This window comes from Pavona decussata, unplaced genomic scaffold (assembly GCF_977016875.1).
Source record: "Pavona decussata unplaced genomic scaffold, jaPavDecu1.1 SCAFFOLD_549, whole genome shotgun sequence".
Taxonomy (NCBI): domain Eukaryota; kingdom Metazoa; phylum Cnidaria; class Anthozoa; order Scleractinia; family Agariciidae; genus Pavona; species Pavona decussata.
Genome location: NW_028145839.1, coordinates 201,027 through 222,874, shown reverse-complemented (window position 1 = coordinate 222,874; position 21,848 = coordinate 201,027). Strand labels below are relative to the sequence as shown.

General features: G+C 36.9%; 3 protein-coding genes and 1 pseudogene across 3 annotated transcripts in view; 2 read left to right on the top strand and 2 right to left on the bottom strand.

Moving 5' to 3' along the window:
- The window catches only part of LOC146449933 (uncharacterized), a 54,291-nt gene extending 40,582 nt beyond the window's left edge, over nucleotides 1-13,709 (bottom strand). Inside the window, exons 1-4 of the mRNA XM_085100965.1 lie at nucleotides 13,706-13,709; nucleotides 11,149-12,357; nucleotides 6,420-6,881; nucleotides 1,214-3,463 (exon numbers count right to left, since the gene is read on the bottom strand). Coding sequence (XP_084957091.1) covers nucleotides 3,330-3,463; nucleotides 6,420-6,881; nucleotides 11,149-12,357; nucleotides 13,706-13,709 — 1,809 coding nt within the window. The 3' untranslated portion in view covers nucleotides 1,214-3,329. The remainder of the gene's footprint in view (nucleotides 1-1,213; nucleotides 3,464-6,419; nucleotides 6,882-11,148; nucleotides 12,358-13,705) is intronic.
- LOC146449927 (uncharacterized) overlaps nucleotides 1-21,848 on the bottom strand; it is a 92,922-nt gene that overhangs the window by 35,117 nt on the left and 35,957 nt on the right. The gene's annotated exons all lie outside the window — the stretch shown is intronic.
- Nucleotides 17,047-17,982, top strand: LOC146449932 (uncharacterized). The gene has a single exon (XM_085100982.1). It carries the CDS (start codon nucleotides 17,134-17,136, stop codon nucleotides 17,980-17,982), a length of 849 nt encoding a protein of 282 aa, XP_084957108.1. The 5' UTR covers nucleotides 17,047-17,133.
- Nucleotides 18,056-20,235, top strand: LOC146449931 (uncharacterized; annotated as a pseudogene).

Below are 21,848 nucleotides of genomic sequence, written 5' to 3'. Positions count from 1 at the left end.
AATTACCAGGAACATTTCCATCTTTTACAAATGAACGTTAACCTTCTTGTCTAAATACAAGAGAAATCAAACATTAAATGAAATCGCATAATCACACTTTACAACGGAGACTTAAAATAGAACCCAATGCAACCTTCTTGTCCAAATCTTGGTTCCGCCTTTTTGCACAAATTAACTTGCTACGTGCTTACAGCCTCGTAGCTTCAATTAAAAGTACAGTACGTGTTGGTACAACAGATCTGGTACATTAGGTGTTTCCGCACAGTAATTGCTAATAGATTAAAAAGTCATTAAGGGTAAAATTCAACTGGTACAAATTCAACCTGAATCACGGCGGAATTGCACCAAAAATTACCAAAAACGAATAAGCAAGTCATTTCCAGTCAAGTTCTGGAAGCAAGATAACTGAAAGTAAAAACTAATCACAGTGATAAGGAAACCCTTGCTGACAAAGCATAAACAACCTATTGCTACTTCTCAAAAACCAATTTGGCCGTAACTATTCAATGGTACGGTTTCCGAAACAGTTCAAAACAAGAATTTTGCTTCACACTGAGTTGGTACCAGAAGAAAACAACTTTTGATCAGCATAACTATAATTATGTCTACAACATACTATTGCGTTGAAAGATGTGACTAACACGGTTTCAACTATGCCACTTGTAAAACGCAACTAAAGATAATCTAAACAGTTCCAGGAAGTCCGGCTAAGGAGGCAAAGTGTCTCTTGTCGGTGACTTAAGCTACACAATTCATCTCAACTCTCGTAACAAAATACAAGTACAACTGAAATAACTAACACTAAAATCATTGTTTTTCAAACCGCAATATTTGAAAGTAATTACCAGCAATAAAATACCGTTTAATGATTAAGGTATCCCGAATAAGGACCAAATTCAATTAAAAACGAAAAGAGTCTATATAGCTACTTTTACTGCATAAAAACAGACATTTGCAAGTAACTAAAACTACATCGGACAATAAAATTGTATAATTATTTATTACAAATAATGAACAAGCAGGCTAAAATCTAAAACTACGAAAAGTTCTAATGGATTAATTTACATCGTGTCTTTCATTTTACTGAAAATTTACGTCACGAACCCTTTATTAGGTTTGAGCAATTTTTATAAGTTCCGAGAGATAAAAAGCAGCAGCATAAGCGGTGATTGTATTTCTTTGAAAACTATTAAACTGTGACGAGAAATGTTACCACATTATCTGAACCGTTCTAAATCAAGACTCGCTTAGGGCCACCTAGATTTTTCTCAGTTGGAAATATTTTAAAAGTTATTGAATACAGCACTTAGTTATTCTAAGGGTGTCTTGAGTAAAATATCTAGTGAACATTATTTTAGCTAATTTTGCGTCAGTATATGTAAACAAATGTAGCAATTTTATATTCATTTAAAAAAGAAAGCCTACCAAAGGTTGTCATGTCAAACCTGTGTTTTCAATAGATGATATATAATGTATGTACAATTACCGCTAGTTAAGGCACAGTTAAGAAACAATTTTAATTAAAATCATAATAAGAAGGTGTTTGAAAGAGCCATAAATTGCCAATTTTTTTGTTTACAAATGTAAAACTACTGGCTTTTACGCGTGATTTACTAAGTACTCCTAAACCAAGATTTTCTATGATAATTATTTGTGAAACGAAAACGGGTTTTCTTCCATTGGCAGCTGAAATTTTTAAACTGCCATCCAAATCAGAAATAGATAACCAATCAGCACCACCAACAAACTTGGTTTTATTATAAAAAAGCAAAACAGAACCCGCCACCACCACACTATCTACAACGACAAAACAGAGAAAAAGGCAATTCTAAATTTCCATACAGCAGAATTAAGACAAATTTCTCATTTAATTTTTTTTTTTTTTATACAGACTAGTTCGTACGGGTCATGGATATCCTGTTAAGTCATGGAATTTCAACATTCTAAAATCCAGACCCGGAAATCCTGGAAAATAAGAAGTCAAGGAGAATTAAATCTTTTCATTAAAATGATAAAATCATTGTCTCAATCTGTCTGCTTGTACATTGTCTCAGACTGCTCTGGCGATATTCTTGACTGCATATTTTAAGGTTACCCGGGACCTTCAGAGGTGTCTCGCGTTTAAGCGATGTAGGGCGTCCAGTTTAAACTGTAGATACCTAAACCCCTATATCAAATTAAAGCTTATAGAGCTGACTATCAAACCAAACCAAGAATTTTGAAATAAAATAAATGTCGAATTTTTCACGACCTCTAATTGCGAGCGTCCGAATCACCTTTTTAAAGCTTCAAGTCTAAGTGGATTTTGTTTTTTGCTAATTTAATTTGCTCCTCAGTTTCGGGACCCAAAGCGCTAAAAAACGTGTCTGCGTTTTGCCATATTCAATCGCAGTGAAAAGTTATAGAGCATTTTCGAAATAGGATGAAAAAAATGTGGAGTAATCGTACAAAAATCACTCTCGGAGAAAAAATATTTCGAAAGAAAAAATTCGCAGACACCTTTTTGCTGTTTATATGTTAAACTAGCTACTGTCCAAATTTGAAGGCAAACGAACAAATTCCTTTTGAGTTTTAGCTCTTTGAAGTGGCTCCTCCAAGTGAAAAAAATTTATTCGAGAAAACAGCGCTAAAAATTCGCAATTCATTTTATTTCAAAATTCTTAGATTAGTTGGATAGCCAGCTCTATAAGCTTTAATTTGATATAAGGGTTCAGGTATCTACAGTTTAAACCGGACGCGCTACATCGCTTGGACGCGAGACACCTCTGAAGACACCTCTGAAGGTCCCGGGTAACCTTAAAAGATCAAACAGGCTATTTTCCCCCATGGAAAAAAGTGCGAAAGTGTGCGAAATAGTACCAAAGTAATGGATTGTATCTCATACGTTCTTGAAAAGTCATGGAATTTTAGGAAACAAACAGTGTATGAACCCTCGCTGTCTATACTCCCAGCTATGATTCCCTCAGTGCACAATTAGAAAAAAACGACATTAATTTTATCTTTGGGCATTACATCAAGAGGTTTGTATGAAAATATCTTCACATCTCATTTCTCCTAAATAGTTCAGAATGGTTATTTTTCACAAAGTGGTTTTGAAACAGCGGATTGAAAATGAACTGTATCTGGTTAGAATTATCATAAACTGTGTTTTCTAAACAGTAAATAAATAAGGGAAGGCTTGTTTTTTTTTTTTGTTTTTGTTTTTGTTTTTTGGTAGATTACCTTAAATCAGCCTGCAAGAACAGACACTTTTTCCGCCTTTTGTTTCACCCACCACGAAAAGTCTTTGCGAAGCCAGATCAGGAAAAAGCAACTGCTCTCCAGGATATTTACTGCTCGTCCTGATTTTGGTTATCCTCTTGTTCTCTAAGCGCTCTCCTAGTGGTTCTTACTGTTGTAAACATTCCTGCCCAAATCGATGCACTCGCTGCTGCACCAATGTCAACAGGTGCTATAGTCCTTTCTGGAGAATAAATGGTAATAGCATTGATGTTCAAACCTTAGCCTGTGCACATCATGATTCAAATGGGCCATTTCCGAGTTAACTGCTCTTAACCTCATTTTGAAAGAGAGGCTCAGTGAATAGTCTTTATTATGAAAATTAGTATTCATTCATATGAAAACAAAATTAATTTTCGCACGAAAAGCGCTGCACTTATCTTCGCTTTCGCAATGAGGCTCAAAGAAACTCGGAAATGGCCTGATCTGCTGTTTCCATGAAATTTCTTTTTTTCATGATTTTCTTTTTTCCCTGCTACCATAAATTTAAATGATATGCTTTAATCTTTAATTAATCAAAAAAAAAAAAAAAAAAAAAATGAGAGCGTCTTTTTTTCTGTGATGAGACTTTCGAGGGCATGTTCAAGCTAGCCATGGCTGCAAGCAAATCCATTTTAATCCAATGCTTACTCTACTATTGAACAGTTTACAGTTTCATGGGAAATTGTGACATTTTTACAGCCACACAAAACCTACGAGTACAACCAATGGAAACTTTTGTACTATAAAGTTAGAGAAGCAGTGAAATTATACATGAATGGTACACTAAAGGAACTAACCAACCAGACAATATGAAGGTACTAGACAGTAGGTATACATGCAGTAAAAGTACCGTGGCAATGATCGTTTGAAATTTCTGTAAGGTATATGTGTTGTTCTAGCCGCCAACAGCTACTGCGTATGGGGCGTCGCCGCGCTCCATTGCGTATATTGTCCTTAATTACAACGTTCCTAAATTTTGATTCAGTACGTTGAATTGGTTTTCAAAACAAGAAAAAAAATTAGTTGGGTACAAGTCAGGGATCCATGTTGAAGCAAAACAATCTATTTTTAGAAAAAATCAGGCCACCGTCACGTCATAAACCCGCGCGGATAAACGCAGATTTGCGTGCGGCTACTACCTTATATGGAAAATGGAAGAGAAATTCCAGTTCGGTAATCGTAAACTTTCCTTCGCTTCGAGCTGAAGTGTATTCGACACTATTAAAATAATATAATTGTTAAAAAATTTGTACGCGAAAAATATCATTTTGTTACCCTCTACATAAGTTCCTCCCTCCAAGTTTAAAAAACTAAAGCATTGGAAACAACCCCAGGAACTTGATTCCCCTGGCTAGAAACAATAAGCTTAAACCATACAGTACAAATAGTATAACAATATTTTCCGCAATGCTGATAAACTTAAATTTTATTTGAGAAGTCTTTCAACTGTTTATTTCAAATTGGTAGTAAGTCGTAGAGAGGGAGGTTTAATCCATCTTCTCAAAAGGCATTTTCTTCGCGTCCGCTGGGATGATTGTTCCGCGCTTCCACCAAATTGTGTAAACTGTCGTTTTACGAGTTTATGATTCTACGCAATAAGCCGGACATAGTTTAACATAAAAACACTTTTAATGCCGAGTGCTTGTAAAATAGGTAGTGGTTAAACAACGGGGTATTACCGAGCAAAAGGCTGCAAAGAATTCATTTTATTGAGAAAAATTAATTAAGCTAAGGCTACCAAGTGGAGAAGGCAGTTTTTTACCCAAATCAGTGCCAAATTTTTCAGCATTGGTAGGCAATGAATTTCTCGATTAGTTCTTTTTGAAAAGCTTACTGTTTCTTGTGACGACTTATCAGGTAAAGAATCGTCAAACAAAGCTAATCTTCAGCAACTTGCCATCGAGATGAGAAATACTCGAACGGAGACGAACATGCTATTGTCTTCAAAACAAGAATGGCGGTGAAAAAAACAGATACAGCCGTACTTTTCAAGGCTGTCCGTTTTTAAAAGAAAGCGAGGCATTGCATCAACTTCTCAACAAATTGCGTTCGATGACATATGAGGTGACGCTTTTTAAGAAAGAGATGGTTCCAACAAGTAGATGAATGTCAGTCCAGCATCCAATATACAACGATGCCTATAATCTTTGTGATTTGTATCGAGTGTATCAGGAACAGAACATCATTTCATTTAATTCATGTTGAAATGTTTAAATTAGTTTGCAGCCATTTGAATTCTTCTAAGTTGAGGGACCGAAAACGCTTGCTGTGATCAGTATTTCTGCTAGTTTTTCACCAGAGTGTTCCCGATCCTGCAGCAGTTAAAAGTTAATTAAAGTATCTGAGCCAATAAACAAACTGGTCAGCAGCTTAGCAAAAAAGACATGGTGGACAATGAATTCATTTTAATGTGATGGAATCATCCCGTTGCATGGCAGCTTTAATGAAACTCTTTCAGCAATTTTAATAAGATCAAATTGTTAAAAAATGTTTCATCTTGCTTCGTGGGGAAATTTCAAAGCGATGGCTATCGCATTTCTTGGTTGGTTGCTAACATTCGTTGATGACATGTTCGATGGAAATATGGTCGTGCTAATCGAATGTTACAACTTTCACCTCTCACTTGTGGAACAGAAACTGGATTGCGGCCAAATTTGTTAACAGATTTTCGCAGACCATGAATGGAAATTTCCACTGATATGTAGAAGAGCCTGCGTGTACGAGCCACTTTATTTGCAATTTAATCCTCTAATCAAAGCAGTAATTAAAGTAATTCATTTAGTAATCAAAGCTTGTGATTGCAATTCATCATATTATTAACGTGAAGGGTCGTCGTTTATAACTAGCGGTTTTGAATGATTTGTGTTCTCCAGAAATAACAGCTACAATTCTTGCAAAATTCACGATCACGTCACTGGGTTTGAAAAGTTCGAATCAGAAAATCAGTTTAAGAAAGTTCAATTTTCCCGATCTTATTTCATATATGTTACCTACTTACCAAGAGATTTCGAGAGAAGAGTTATTAGCGAAATCTTTTTCTAGACAAAAAAAAAAAAGGAACATGACTTGTTTCTAGGGAGAGTCGCTCTTAAATTGCTATTATTAATAATAATCTCATAAATAATGTCATCATTTATAATACTCACTTTTATTATCACCACGTTTCAAATGAGTTTGACAAGCTCTGTATTCCTTTTCATCGATGTCTGTCTTCAATGTTAAGCTGGTCAGGTCAAACTTCTCTAGAACATCCTCTGTCACAAGGTGTTTCTGTGCCATTTCATCCACATAACCTTTACAATAGTCCTCCCACAGCTCGTCAAGAATCTCCAGGGAGTTACACGCCATAGTGATTATTAAACTTCCTTCTTTGGCCTTAACAAACAGCGCTTTGCGGACGTCTTGGAGGTACCTTAGGAACTTGTTTAACTGTTCTGGGTCAGATGGGTCAACGGTCTCAAAACACTTTTTAGCAATGTAATTCAAAACTTCTTGCTTAGAGAGGACACGTTCACTTCCAAAATTTCCTGCCGATGAAGCAGTTTCAGTATACATCCTTCTATGTCTCTCCTGTGCTGCAGTGGGAGTCCCACAGTCAATCTTCAGATCAAGAGTACAAACTGTTGGATTAGAAGTAAAGGTAACAAGTAAAATTAGGGAGCTTAAGCAACGATGACGGCAACGGCAACGAAAACGTCACCTGAATAATTATAACTTTATGTCCTTTGTGCTACTTCGACATTTTTTTTTAACTCGCTCAACTTTAACAAAAATGTCGAACTATCCAGGAACCAAATTGGTAGGAGTGGCGTACAAGTTAGAAAGAAAATAAAAAAAATTCACCGTCGTCCGTTGAAATTTAAAAATTTGGTCATTTTACGTTGTTATTTTGCAGAGGACGGCAAAGAAATGTACCAAAATGTAAAACGCGCGTGGAGAGCGATTGTTTTTGCTCATTAAACCTAACTTGACCTCTCTAAAAGTAGCTGTCATTATAGCAACGCAACCATGTTATGATCCATTCAACTCACCAAAGGATTGTTTATCAGAAAAAAAGTGATGCCAAATATGTACAGGCCGTTGTGTTGTTATGTTAAGTTAGGATGGATTGTGAGAAAATGGATGTCGCAAAGCCCCGATTTTAAATTTTAAGTGCTGAGCTTCACCACTAAGAGGGAGGGGAATGAGGGATACCAAGTAATGTTTCAAAAGCATAAATTCGTCACGCATTTTACTGCACTGACTTTCGAGTTCTAAATATGGTAATCCTACAGTACCCACTCATGAAACCCTCTATGGGGAAAAAAAAACCAATACTGCTTCTCGCCCTCCCCGTCAGTGGAAAAGCACACAACCGGGAGCACAAAACTCAATAACGGCTTTTCCGCTGCACCTAGTATTATTACAATTTCGTTATCAATGTTTCATTGCCTCGTTATACTTATAAAGAAAGATCCCAGAGGAATGGACTGACGGGACTTAAAATGAAAACGGATGCTTTTCCGGCGTATATTAAGCTTTAGATTAAACTAAAGCAAGACATTTACAGCAAATGATGTTAAGGCTGTTTTTTACAAGGACACCAAGCAACAACCTGTTGCCTAAGGCAATCTAGAACTTAAGCACAAGGCTCGTCCTTTTTACAGCTCAAGAACATTTCTAATGATCCTTGGGTGATTAATGGATTAATCCAATTGGTGAGCTCTCTTCAAACAAGGCAATCACGTTTTTTAGAGCCAAAATATAATGATTTTACTGTCAGTTTTAGTGACGTTAATGTATTCCTCTACAGAGGACACTGCTTGAGCCCTTTTCCCCAGCTAGCTTCTGGGCACCTAAAGTAAGTACTATACAACAATTGCATAATAATAATAATAATAATAATAATAATAATAATAATAATAATAATAATAATAATAATAATAATAATAATAATAATAATTATTATCTTTAGTGAGAGTTTTTAGGCTTAATATAATGGGTGCATTGTGTCAGCACCAGAGACAGCGACATTATTTGAAACTTGCACATGTTCTGAGACTGCTATTCTTGTGGATTCATCTCTTATAAAATGTTTTTCATCTGCCTTCAGTTCTATTTTTTGAATGAGTTTGTGAGGCTAGAGGAAAAGGAAGCTGACTGTAACCTGCTATTGAAGACTGATTTTCACCGCAAAAACTCGAGCTTGGGAGAAAGATCACTAATATTAAGCTTACGTTTGTAACTTTTGGCCTTCTTTTCTAGCTTTTAATTTGCTAGGTTAAATGTGCGTAAATGTTATGGGTTCTGGTGCAAAGGGCAAAAATAATAACTTTATTACTTTCCAAATTCTGGCTTTTCAAAGTAATTACAATATTCAATAAAAATAAGTAAAACTAAAACCAAACAATAAGATGATCAAAATCATATACATATAACAGAACAAAAAATTTACAATATATTTCGAACAAAGCTTCCAACATTCTCTTTGGAAATGACGCATAAATTCCTTTTTGAATGATGCAAGGTTTGTTAGCTCAGTAAGCCTTTTAAGTAAGGAATTCCACAGTGAAACTGCTCGATAATGGAAGGTTCTTTGGCCTGTGGCCGTTCTGTACCGTGGGATGTCCATCTTATTCTTGTTCCGTGTGAAAGAAAGAAAGAAAGAAAGAAAGAAAGAAAGAAAGAAAGGCAAAGAGCAGGATTTTGAAACATTTGTTCGTTAATATCTTGGTTCGCTTCCTAACGACGTGCGAGCCATCAAGCGTGCAGAGGAACAGTTTGTTGAAGAACTTAAGACGTTCTAACATTTTAAAGCTCTCGAATGTTGAGAGCAAACAGGAGTCATTTCATAAGATTCCTTAGTGTCTGGTGGGGCCGCATCGATACACTAACAAATGTACTCTCGAACGATCTCAAATTAGAACCAGTCTTTACAACGCACAGAGTCAGTCAAGTCTTGGAGAATAGAATCCTTCGCATGTCATTGCTAAGTTCGTTTATAGGCTAGAGAGACGTGATACACTAAGGAGAAAGAAAGTCACTGTAAGATAAATCTGTTCCTAGAGTGTCAAAATACTTCTGGAGCAGAGAGTGATACTCTTACAGTACACTACTTCGTGCTTACTATCCGTACTATTCGTGTCACGCCAGTACCATAAGCGTAGAAAGGGGTGTTCTACAGTTTTTAAGCGGCTGTCACTTCCATGACGCCCCGCCTCTAGTAATAACTATTTTTCTTTGTCGTTTTCTATAGCTTTTGTGGCGGTCACGCACCCCAGTCCTCCAGGTTTCGCTCGGTCAGAAAAATTTTTTTTCTACCAAATGCCATATAATACAACGTGAATTCAAAGTGAAATCGATGTATAGACTTTGTCAGTTTTATTTTGGTGAGAAGAGAGCCGTGTTTAATAAAGTTCAAAGAGATTTGATTGTGGTCCTCGCTAGCAGGGATTTCGGGCGAAACGGAAGGGGAAAAAGAATGAGAAGCTGTAGGGAAAGGTAGCCGAACTGTAAGCTGCTACTGAAGACTGACTTCCATCAGAAAAACCTTCAGAGGGGAATGAATTCTTATATTATACAGAACTTTACATCAACAGTGTTTTCAGTAAAGAGCAATTCAACACACAGACACATGAATGCAAGAACAAACGCTGATAACTGACAATAAAAAGCTAAGCGTTTTGTCAAGGAACAATACTTGGAATACATCTTAGATTGTAGGGTTAAAGTGTATATGACACAAAATCTTTATTAGGAAGAGCTTTTACAAAGATGAAGAATGGCATTTATTTTATTGCGATAGCATTCTTGGTTGCCGAGTTATTCAAGATTTAGGCTTATGCAAATTAGACAACTTGTGACGTCATAAGACTGACACAAAATGAAGGGAAATTACAAAATATGGAATATCTTTTAAGCCTTTTTCTGTATAGAACTGAAACTTTGTAGAGTTGTTATACTCATCACAAAGTTTCATGATATGATCCACTATGAGATTTCCATGGCAACACAATGGGCTCCAGGCCCTCACCATCCAAAGGATAAAATCAGAGTTTCCCTTCCCCAGAAGCGCTTTTTGCTCTTGATGTTTATTCAGTGGGTGTGAGGGAATATGGACATTACGCAGCACAAGTATAAGAAATTCTGTTTGACTGTGGAGCAATAAATAAGGCATTTGTCATTTTGGGAAGGTAGAGGTCTGGTAACGAGTACGTTGCTATGGTGACACCATAGCCACTATCACAATGTGTAGTTCTGTCAACACATCAACCCTGCAAAATTTCAACCCTGTAGATGTAGTATTTGCGTAGATATTCCAAATTTTGTGATTTCCCTTCATTTTGTGTCAGTCTTGTGACGTCACAAGTTGTCTAATTTGCATAAACCTAAATCTTGAATAACTCGGCAACCAAGAATGCTATTGCAATAAAATAAATGCCATTCTTCATCATTTTGAAAGCTCTTCCTAATAAGCTAATAAAAGATTTTGTGTCATATACACTTTAAGTGAATCTGGTCCTAGATCTCTAAACAGAAAACGAGATTTTTAAACGATTTAAAATAACAAATTATTGAAAACTTTCACACATGAATTCCCAAAATGCGATAAGAGCAAATTGATATGAATGATATTGTCACATAGTATCCTGCATTTACATGAATGAATGTTCCTCTCAAATCCACACCCTGTACTGAATGGTTTTAATAGAAACATATCCTTTGACAATACTGGCAGACCACTCATGTTTCTGCACATGCTCATTTCACTTATTAACCTTAAGTTCCCTTGATAAACCCAGTTTTGGGGCATTTACTCTTACTAGTAAATAAAACAAAACGCCAACAAGTAACAACTCTATACCAAAGGCCACATCACCCATAATTTAAACAACAAAGTAATTTTACCTGAGGGGATGTCCATAATTCTTTTCACAAGTGACTCGCACTGCCTCTTCCAGCTGTAAGCCCGCGCATACATTTCATAGATAGACTTTATTTCCATAAGTCGTACATCTCTTCCTTTCTGGCTGACACTCCAGATTGCCTTGGCCCACACCTTAGGATCGTTTGAATCCACTACACAGTTTGAACCATGGGGAAGTCTCCGAAGAGCTTCTCCAAGACCAGAATTACTACTAACTAGCACCGGCAGAGCAGCAGATAAAGCTTCAAGAGCTGGTAGACCAAACCCCTCCGATCTTGATGGCATTATAGCAAGATCTACCTCGCAAAACTGATCAGCCAACTGCTCTCTTTCTTTAAAACCACGCACAACAAGTTGATTACGAGAAATGCCTTGCTTGAGCAACATTTCTGCTACTTGCTGCGTTTTTCCACTTTGCACTCCAACAACCTGCAGTTTGTAGGGTTGGGGCATGTCTTTCAACTCTGCAACTGCCTGGGCAGCAATGTCATAACCCTTCAGCTGCAAATCTTCACTGTCACCATTCCCAACAAACAAAACAGAAAATGTTCTTCTTTCTTCGGAAACTTGCTTTACATCAGCAAACTCGGAGAAGATGCCTGGTGTGAGATTCATCACATTTTGATCTTTCCCGATGGGACGCAGATGACTTGAGAAAGCTTCAGCCAGCTTGGGTCCAACCGCTACAACTTGATCCGACAATTCACAGAGTTTCACCTCTAACTTAAGCTCTTCCTCTCCTTTACGAACTGCATCTTCACCGTTTTTGAACATTCCAAGTTCTTCGGGGTCAGTATGAACAATCTGCACCCATTTACAAAGACGCTGGCGTTTTATTAATTGAACGTGTTTGCCAAGTTGGACTCCATGTCCAACCACACAATCTACAGCATGATAATATGGCAGAGAGGACAGCCAATGATCCCGAGCAAAACCATGGAGTTTTTCTGCTTTAATGAGATGGATATTGTGACTATCTGCAACTCTTTTATCCTCTTCACTGCATTCAGGTACATATATAGTGACTTCCACATCAGGGCACTTAGCCAACTGAAGGGCAAGCTCTTTATTGAGGGAGGACACACCTCCCTTTGTTGAACTCCACTCATTGCTTAGAAGAGTCACTTTCAGTTTTTTTCTTGAGGACGAACTCTGAACTTCTTCTTTATAGTCTACCTGTGACGTAAAGGCTATGTTCAGAAAGGCAAACTCCAAAAATTTAACAAAAAAAAATATATATTACCTGGGTGTCCTGTGGGGCCCGAGTTATAAATTCGGCTTTTGTCGTAGGTTTCAAAAGTGTAATAGGGCTCTAATGCGCTAAGTGTTGGGCAAGTTTGGGCCGTTTACTGTATCTGTCGATTCCAGATCGTGATAAAGTTTAAGTTGTCGTTCTGTTAAATGGTATGGTTGCGTAGTAATATTTATAAACGTTGGAGGTAATATTTTTGATATTTAAAAACGAGTTTCCGAGTGGCGGTGTTAATTCAGATGGAAAGTAAAGGATGATTTCAATCGTTGCGAAATGTGGCTCGTCAGCAGTTCATGGGTGCTGAGTGTGAATCAACCAAGTTAAAAAAATCTACTGTGCTGTCTAGCTGGGTGACATGTTAAGTGCGGCAATGTATCGATAAATGAGTAGTGAGCAATGACTTGCGACTTGAAACCGTAACGGGAATAATTTAATCCGTTATTTTGGTGGCAGAGATGACCACGTGACTATGTTTATACTTCATTTGCTGTTTGCTGTTTTCAGTTTCTCAGTAACTGAGTAGTTTTGCGTAAGCATCAAAGGTGATAATTATGTCGCACTATTCTCGTCCATGAACTCATTTTGAAGAATACCAAAACGCAATAAATGGGTGTATTTAGTGCTCAGCACTCCTATTGATAGCAGGGTGCTCTTAAACTCCTGAAGGGACTACCCGGAGCTTTATAACTAAATAAAGGCGTCTGTCTGCAAATCTCACGTTTGCCGTATACGTAGTACTTAACCCTCTAATAATTACAGCGAGCGAGCATGTAGCAGTAAAATAAGCAATGAACGGGACGCTTTTGCTTGCTTTGGTGAGTTGAAGTTAGTTAAATCACAGTGAGGGATACCTATAACACAAGCGTTGAAGTAAGTTGAAAAACCGAATGAATTTGTATGACAAAATATGATCTTAGACTCTCAGCAAGTCTTTTATCGTTCACCTGTCACCAAAGACTGAACTAACGTGCATGTTCAAATACGAATAATAAAACGAAGCCCGAGTATAGGCTCCCACAGCGTCTTGTTTACACACAAGCTGCCAGTAGTGTTTTCTTCACAACTCAGTTAGTTAAGGCACAGGGATTAAGAAGCAAAGAATATGGGGCAAATTGTTACAAACATGCAGATCTCTATTTTAACAGCGTTTTGCCTGTTTCAGGTGTTCAGATAGCGAGGAATGTTACAAAGAAAACTGGTATGTGAGCGAATGATAAAGGTGAGGAGACTTGGCAGATGAGATGAGAGAACGCCCCTTGCTTATTTTCCAATGAACGCCTTTTCACCCATTTTAGACTGCTGGAACTGTCCCGGTAGTTGTGGTTTTCAGTTGTCGATCATAATAGTGATTTTTTGGGAGAAAGGTATTCCTATGTTTTAGCCTTAAAGCATTTTCAGGCCAATTGCGAGTCAAATATTCTTCATTTTGCAGGTTTCGTCAAAATACCAGGGGCCCGTTTCTCGAAAATCCGGGTAACTTACCGGGCCCGATAAGTGTCTTTAGTGACAAATGTTTCTTGACAGAAGTCAATTTTTGTTAGTTTTGAAAACTAAATTTTAAAATCTTATAATTCTGTGAAAACATTGGCCAAGTACCACGTCTGTAATCACTGTGTAATCGGCGAAAAAACTTTTAAAAATTAGATTAGACCTTAACATTGTAAAATTTGAAGTCTTGTTTTGTAATTATTCTTTCTTTCTTTCTTTCTTTCTTTCTTTCTTTCTTTCTTTCTTTCTTTCTTTCTTTCTTTCTTTCTTTCTTTCTTTCTTTCTTTCTTTCTTTATTTACACACGACCCCACAAGCTGCATAGCTTAAATACTTATCGTGCTTAAATAAAGGTTACTTACTTACTTACCTATCGGGCCCAGTAAGTTACCTGGACTTTCGAGAAAAGGGCCCTAGGGGTCGAATTTTCCAAAGTTTTAGTGTGTTAAATGACAAGAATTTAGTAGGGTTAATTCTGGTGTCAAAAGTTTGGATTTGGCTGACAAATATAAAGCACATGCCACTTAAGGCCATGATTTCAGATGGGGAGAAAAGTTTTCAGTCTTGTGTTTTGAGCTGCTTGACCTGTGCAAGATCTTTGGCTACATGTAGATGTCTTGCCAGGCTTTTCATTGGGCATAAATGACGGTCAAAGCTCCAGGAAAGTGTCCAACTCACTGGGGATTCCCTGACTGGTTTTTATACTTCTTCTTTCAGGCGACCAAATCACAGGGAAACTTCGAGGTTGCTTTCGTCATGGAATCTTCTCTTATTAAATTTCCGATCGATCGCTTCAGCTTAGTTTTCGATTTTGAACTTAATCATATTAAAAAAATTACAATAAAATAAAATACGAAATAAAGTTAAGAGTTGAACTAAGACTGGTCATCACCTTTCCGAAAGACACAATTAAATTATTTATACTGAAAATAGTACATTATTGCAGTATGCATCATTTATTTTAAAATTTTTGGCGGAGCATTTTGTTTTCATTTAATCGGCTCGATGTTCTGGCATTAAGGAGCCGATTACATGAGCTGGGCTAGCCCGCTTAACCAGGCTGGCTCAGTTTGCCAAGATTTCGACAAGTCTGTCAAACACAACAAAAAAATCAACGTTGCGATTACATGAAAACTGGGTCCCCTAGATCGCTAGGATCACAGTACAGCAATGCCAGGTAACCGGGCTAATATTGTAATTGCGTTTCCTTTTTTTACTGGGCCTGCAATTTGTCAAACAAAATTTCTATTCTAATGGTCGATAAGTGGTACTGCTAATATTATAAAGGAACAACAAACCATAAAGCTACCATTCCATACATGCTCGCTGTTAAAGCCATTTTTTATATAACAAAAGTCTGAATTTAGCATGTGCTGGGATGGCTTGCCTCGTGTAATATCGGGTTGAAACTCGGCAAACCGGGCCAGCCAAGCTTATATTATCGGCACCGAATTTATGAAGCTAAGCACTGTAACCTATTTTCATATTTGGCAGCTGCAATATGAATCAAGAAACAAATTCACAGTTTTCTTTCTGAGTGCTTGGGCTCTAAAGATTGAGTTGTTTCCGAAGCTTTTTAGCAGAATAACAAAGAAGGCGTCTTTTTCCTTCACTAGGTTCCTCAGTGCAAGCATTCTTTTAAATTTGTTGGTTCCTAAGCGAATCGACGTACTCCCATTTGTATGACTCAATGACGAGCTGCCACGATATCGCATTTCTCATTTGTGTCAAAGATGCTAAGCGTAAAAAATGACCAATGAGGGGGTATTCGTATACTGCTGAAACAACTCTTTGCTAAAAATGAACACACGTGTTTTTTGGCTTCCTATTCCCAGTCTCTTCTCGGTTTTTCGTGCACACAATTTTCTTTGCGCAAATTCCCCAATTCAGTGCATCTGAACACCTGGTGCAGGCAACTGCCAAATCAACACATTCTCTTCTTTAACTTTACCTGTAGATTTTTTTTAAGTGAGGAATGTCTGTAACAGACTGGCATGGGTGACCAGCCAGGAGCCATCGAAACATAAATTTGAAGGACCAAAGTTTTGGATTTCGGGAAAAATTGGCGATCCAAATGTTAGCATAGTTCTTTTTAAGAAAAGACGAGTGTATACTTTTATCTCGGAGCTTTGATGATTTATACAGGAAACTAGGAGATTCGTAGCAAATCCAGGAGACTCCCAGGATAGTTAGCATATACGGTGCTTCTGTGCACAGCACGACGCGTTATGTCTGCAACTGTAAACTGAATTGGAGAACAGCTCTCAAAAAAAATCTGTTGGTCAACTGTCGGTGAACTGTCAGCCAACAGTGCGGACAGATTATTGACAGTTCACCAATAGATTACAAACAGATAAATGGCAAGGTAAAATGAGGAAATAAGTTCCGGGGGAGGGGGTACTTGGGTTCAGTTTTGCTGGGTATGTGCCGCGGGCCTCTCAAAGCCCCTGCCCCATTATAGTCTATTTTGTGGCCAGTTGTAGACCCCATCTTAGTCCCTTTTGGGAAAATGTAATTTTCGCGATCCCAACTAAGTCACTTTCTTTTTATGCATCTACCTTATCAATCCTTTAAATAGGTCATCCTAAAACGAAATGGCACATTTTTTTTTTACTTGAATGAAGAACACTTTTCACCTACAGTACAAGCATTCTGGTACGTTTGCTAACCGTAAATATTTTCAAACATACTGAGGTGATTGTTACATTTCATAAACAACAACTTTATGAACTTTTTAACCGAGACCATTTTGAATCCCCACTTAAATAGAATTTTCTTACCCCAAAAATCCGAAAATGTGCGACCCCATTGTAGTAACTCTATTGAAAATGCAACCCCATTCTTGTCAATCCGGTCGTGAAAATGCGACCCCATCCAGCAGCACATCCCCATTAGCCTCTTATAAGAAAGTAACCCCCCCCCCCCCCCCCGGGAAATAAGTCTTAACATCAGATTACCAACAAGCTGTTGGTCTGAAAAGTATTCAGTAACAAGAGAGCTAACACTTTTCCTACCTGGTTGCATTTTTTTAGCCACTGAACTGTAATTTTGCTATTCTTACTTTTCCATAAAATTCATCTTTCTTCTTAATTCTTACTTTTCCATAAAATTCATCTTATTTACCTAAGTCGTTAATTTGCATAATGATGGCGGCGAAACGTGCTTGATGATGTCCGTTTCAAATTGAAATCTACAATCTGTTGAACTGAAATCTACAATTGACAATTATGCCTACTGATCATCTAAGCATACAAGACTTGCGGAAATTATGGAAAGAAGAGTTTTTGCCTAGCATAAGACAGGAAATTAAAGCAGAGATCCTGGCGCTGAAGTCAAGTATCAACGCTGTGACCGAAAGATGCGACGCGCTGGAAAAATCACAGGAGTTTATCTCGAAGAAATATGATACGGTTATTGAAAGCATACAAAAATCCAATGGCCAGACAGCTAAGCTTGATAAGAAATACAAAGAGATTACAGATTCGATCGAGCAGAAGTATGGTGAGCTGGCGGGAACGATCGATAAATATGTGGAGGCTATTGATCGAATTGAATGTTCGCTGGATGAAACACAACAGTACTTAAGGAGAGATTGCTTGGAGATTACTGGTGTACCACTCACATCCCATGATAATCCCAAACAAATTGTGAAAGAAATCGGCTCTCTAATAGGAGTAGAGATCGAAGACAGCGACATTGCTGCAGCGCACAAGCTTCTTGACTCGACGAAAGTTAAAAATCGCATGATCGTTAAGTTTCTACAGAGAGATAAGAGAGAGGAAGTCTACAAGAAGCGAAAGAATTTGGTTGGAAAGAACACAAGTCATTTGTCTTCGCAATCGCTCGCTGAAACAAGCGCTGGAAATAGTAAGATCTACATAAATGAATCCTTGACCAACTACCGAAAAAGGCTCTTCGGACGAATCAAGGAATACAAGCGGATGAACAATGTAAAATATTTGTTGACTAGTAATGGGAAGATCATGCTGAAAGTGAATGATGCATCTGCCACTGAAGCTTTCACGACGCATGAGGAATTTGAAGACTATCTTGATCAGATAAGCAACAGAGAATAAATTTGAGCTTAATAGTATAATATTTATGTTTTTTATTTGAATTTATGTAAATCTAATATACGAATTCCATGACATGAACACATTACAGATATTACCCTTTTACGAATTAGATGATAGGGAATTTAGCTTCATTAATAATATTTGGTCTAGGCAATTTCATGCTCTCATGGATTCAGATCTCTATAATTTATTACCTAACCCAGATAAAAATGATGAAGCTGACCCTGATTCGAAATTTTAAATAACCCACATTCTGATTATTATAATATGTCTAAGTTTAATAATGCGCTAAATAATAGCCGAGGCAAAGGTATCTCCCTCTTTCACTGTAATGTGAGAAGTCTGACTAAAAACCTAACCCTGTTAAATGATATGTTATACTCACTAGATTCTAGGCCTGATGTAATAGCCATTACTGAAACCCGGCTGAATCCAAACTTTTATTTCCAATGTTGATCTGTCTAATTATCACCTTTTCCATACTGATTCACCTACCCTTGCAGGTGGTACAGCCCTTTATGTTAGTAAGAACCTTAAAGCTATTCCCAGACCAGATCTAAGAATTGATCTCCCATTAGTTGAGTCATGCTGGGTTGAAATAGACCCTGGTAATAATAAGAAACACATTATGCTTGGATGTGTTTACAAACACCCATCTGCAAATGTGGAAGAATTTACATTGAAATTTGACGAACTTCTAAAAGAGTTAAATCTAAACAAGTATGATGCATACACCCTGGGGGATATGAATATTGACCTCTTGAAGCATCACACACATCAGCAAACAGGCAGATATCTTGATATGCTTTTCTCTCATGATCTTCTACCAGTAATAACTAAGCCTACTAGAATCACTAGTCATACTGCAACATTGATTGATCATATCTATACAAATACAGTTAATAGTTTGGTTTCTGGGATTTTAACTATTGACATCTCAGATCATCTACCAGTTTTCTGTATGACTGACATAAAGGTTAAAAAACAAAAACAAAAAATGTACTTTAGAGACTATAGTACATTTAATGCAGATTCATTCCTTCAGGATGTTTATGCAATTGATTGGAATGATATTACTATGCAATGTACTGATTTGCATGAAATAACTGCCCTCACTATTGATACACTTAAATCGATCGTTAACAAACATGCACCAAAAAAACAAACCTCAAGAAATAAACAAAGACTCCTACAAAAACCATGGATATCGAAAGGGATCCTTAAATCTATTAAAATTAAGCATACCATGTATAAAACGCATTTTCTATCCAGAGATCCGTCCAAAGTCTGTGAGTTTAAAAAGTATTCTAATAGATTGAACTACCTTAAAAACATCAGTAAGAAAACTTATTTTTGTAAGCACTTTGATGTGTGTAAAGGTAATTTAAAAGCTACATGGAAGCTAATTGGTACACTCATCAAAAGAAAACTAAGGCCCAGTCTGCACCGCTAAGAATTGTAAGGAACAACAAAGCATACACTAATAATGCTGATATTGCAGATCAGTTCAATAAACATTTTATCAATGTTGGCCCACTTCTGGCCAGCAAAATTGAGAACAGCAACGAAAACCCTTTGCAATATATCACATCATCTCCAGCCAATAGTTTTGTTATGTTTCCTGTCACTGAACCTGAAGTTTCTACCTTGTTTAAAACCCTGGATGCAAATAAATCATCAATTGATATACCTAACAAATTAATAAAACTAGCTGCTGATCCACTGTCAGTACTTTTCACCCAAATTTACAATCAATCAATTGAAACAGGCATAGTGCCCAATGTAATGAAAGTCTCACAGGTCACTCCAGTTTACAAAAATGGTGATGTCACCAACACAGGTAACTACAGGCCAATTTCAACTTTATCACCCTTTAGTAAGGTGTTCGAAAGACTTATTTATAATCAACTAAATAATTTCTTAGAAAAAAATAACATTTTGTATCAGTATCAGTTTGGGTGTAGGAAAGGACACTCAACTGAACAAGCTATTTTAGAAATCACTGATTCACTCAAAAAGGCTTTAGATAAGAAAATGGTTACCTGTGGTCTTTTCTTAGATTTCTCAAAGGCATTTGATACTGTGAACCATGACATTCTGTTATCAAAACTCTATCACTATGGAGTACGTGGAACTCCCTTTAACTGGTTTAAAAGCTACTTAATACATAATCGCACTCAGTTTGTTGAGATTGGCAATACTAAATCCAGTTATGAAACGATTGTTGTGGCATACCACAAGGGTCAACGCTAGGCCCACTTTTATTTTTACTTTATATTAATGACTTGCCAAATTGCTCTAAGAAACTATCATTTCGAATCTTTGCTGATGACACAAATATGTTCTACACATGTGATAAGTTACAGCATCTTGAAACCATCATGAATGAGGAACTAAAATTAGTTTTTAAGTATTGCGACATTAACAAGCTTTCTATAAATCTTGCTAAGACAAACTATATGGTAATCTCATCTCCAAAATTAAATGGAAGTATATGTATACATAATATTGAACGGAAAAGCCAAATAAAATATTTAGGTGTATACATTGATCAAAATTTACAGTGGGGACCACAGATTCAACGCATAAACAATAAATTAGGTAAAAATATTGGCATCATTAATAAATTAAGATATTACGTAGATCTTCATACTTTAAGGCAGATGTATTTCTCCTTCATTTATCCATATTTAACTTATGGTATTACAAGCTGGGGTAGTGCTTACAAGACCAGGTTGCTTAAGATTAAAACTAAACAGAATAAGTGTGTGCGTAGCATGTTCTTTGCTTATAGCAGGGACAGTGCTATGCCATACTTAAATCTCTTAGGTATTCTTACACTTGAAAACATCTACAAATTTAAGGTGGCCCTTTTCACACATAAAATTATTAACAATACTTCTAATATTCCTAACATTTTCAAAGGAACCCTAACTCTTGCCTCTGAAGTTTATAGCTATAACACCGGATTTGTATCAAACCTTAATTTTCATCGGCCGAGGATAATGAATAACTACGGAGCTGCCACTTTAGCATTTGCTGGGTCAAAAATTTGGGAAAAAATTCCCACTAAATTAAAAAAGCTCTGATATAATAGCTTCTACAAGCAGTACAAATTGTACCTTTTAAATGCCCAATGAATATTGGGTATTTAAAAGGTATTGCCCTCACTATTAATTATCATTCCTATTGTTTTTTTTTGCAAAAATTGTAGTATGTTTCTATTATTGCACTTTTATTATTCTTTAATTTTTTTGCTGTTTAGTTGCACGTTATAGGCCAGTTAGTTGCACGTGGCAGTGACCAACTCGAAAGCCTAAGCTCCTTTGGTCACTGCGCACATTTTACTTTTCACATTTATGTAATTTAATGCTATCTTTATATTACTTTCCTTATATATTGTAACTTCCTTTTGTTGTGAGCCATTGAAATAGTGCACAATAATAAAAACCTTAAAAACCTTATGATTTTGTATTTTTTGCAAGGCTTTTTGTAAGAAAAACACATTAAAAGAAGACAGTACAACTTCCGTGAATTCAAATCGCCCTACAAATGGGTTGTGAACCTCATAGGTAAGGCCTCGTACGTAATCACAACATGGCCGACAGCATCCTTCTGATAGATCTTCATGAGTTATGCAGAAGCAGTGTTCTTTAAGTTAACCATGGTCACCAGTTCATTTATTCGTTATACTATCCCAAATGTTACGGGGATATGACAAGAATGATAGTTTTAACTGCAACATAACGAAAGCCAACCAACAACTTGCCGACAAGTCACTGTTAGGTAACCAACAAGTCACCAACAGTTTATCGACGGTTGGCCGTCTGTCGGCCGAAAAAAATAATCATGTAAATTAATGAAAA

Excerpts from the sequence above, each read along its gene's own strand:
- LOC146449932 (XM_085100982.1), top strand. The coding sequence starts at position 17,134 with ATGCCTACTGATCATCTAAGCATACAAGACTTGCGGAAATTATGGAAA.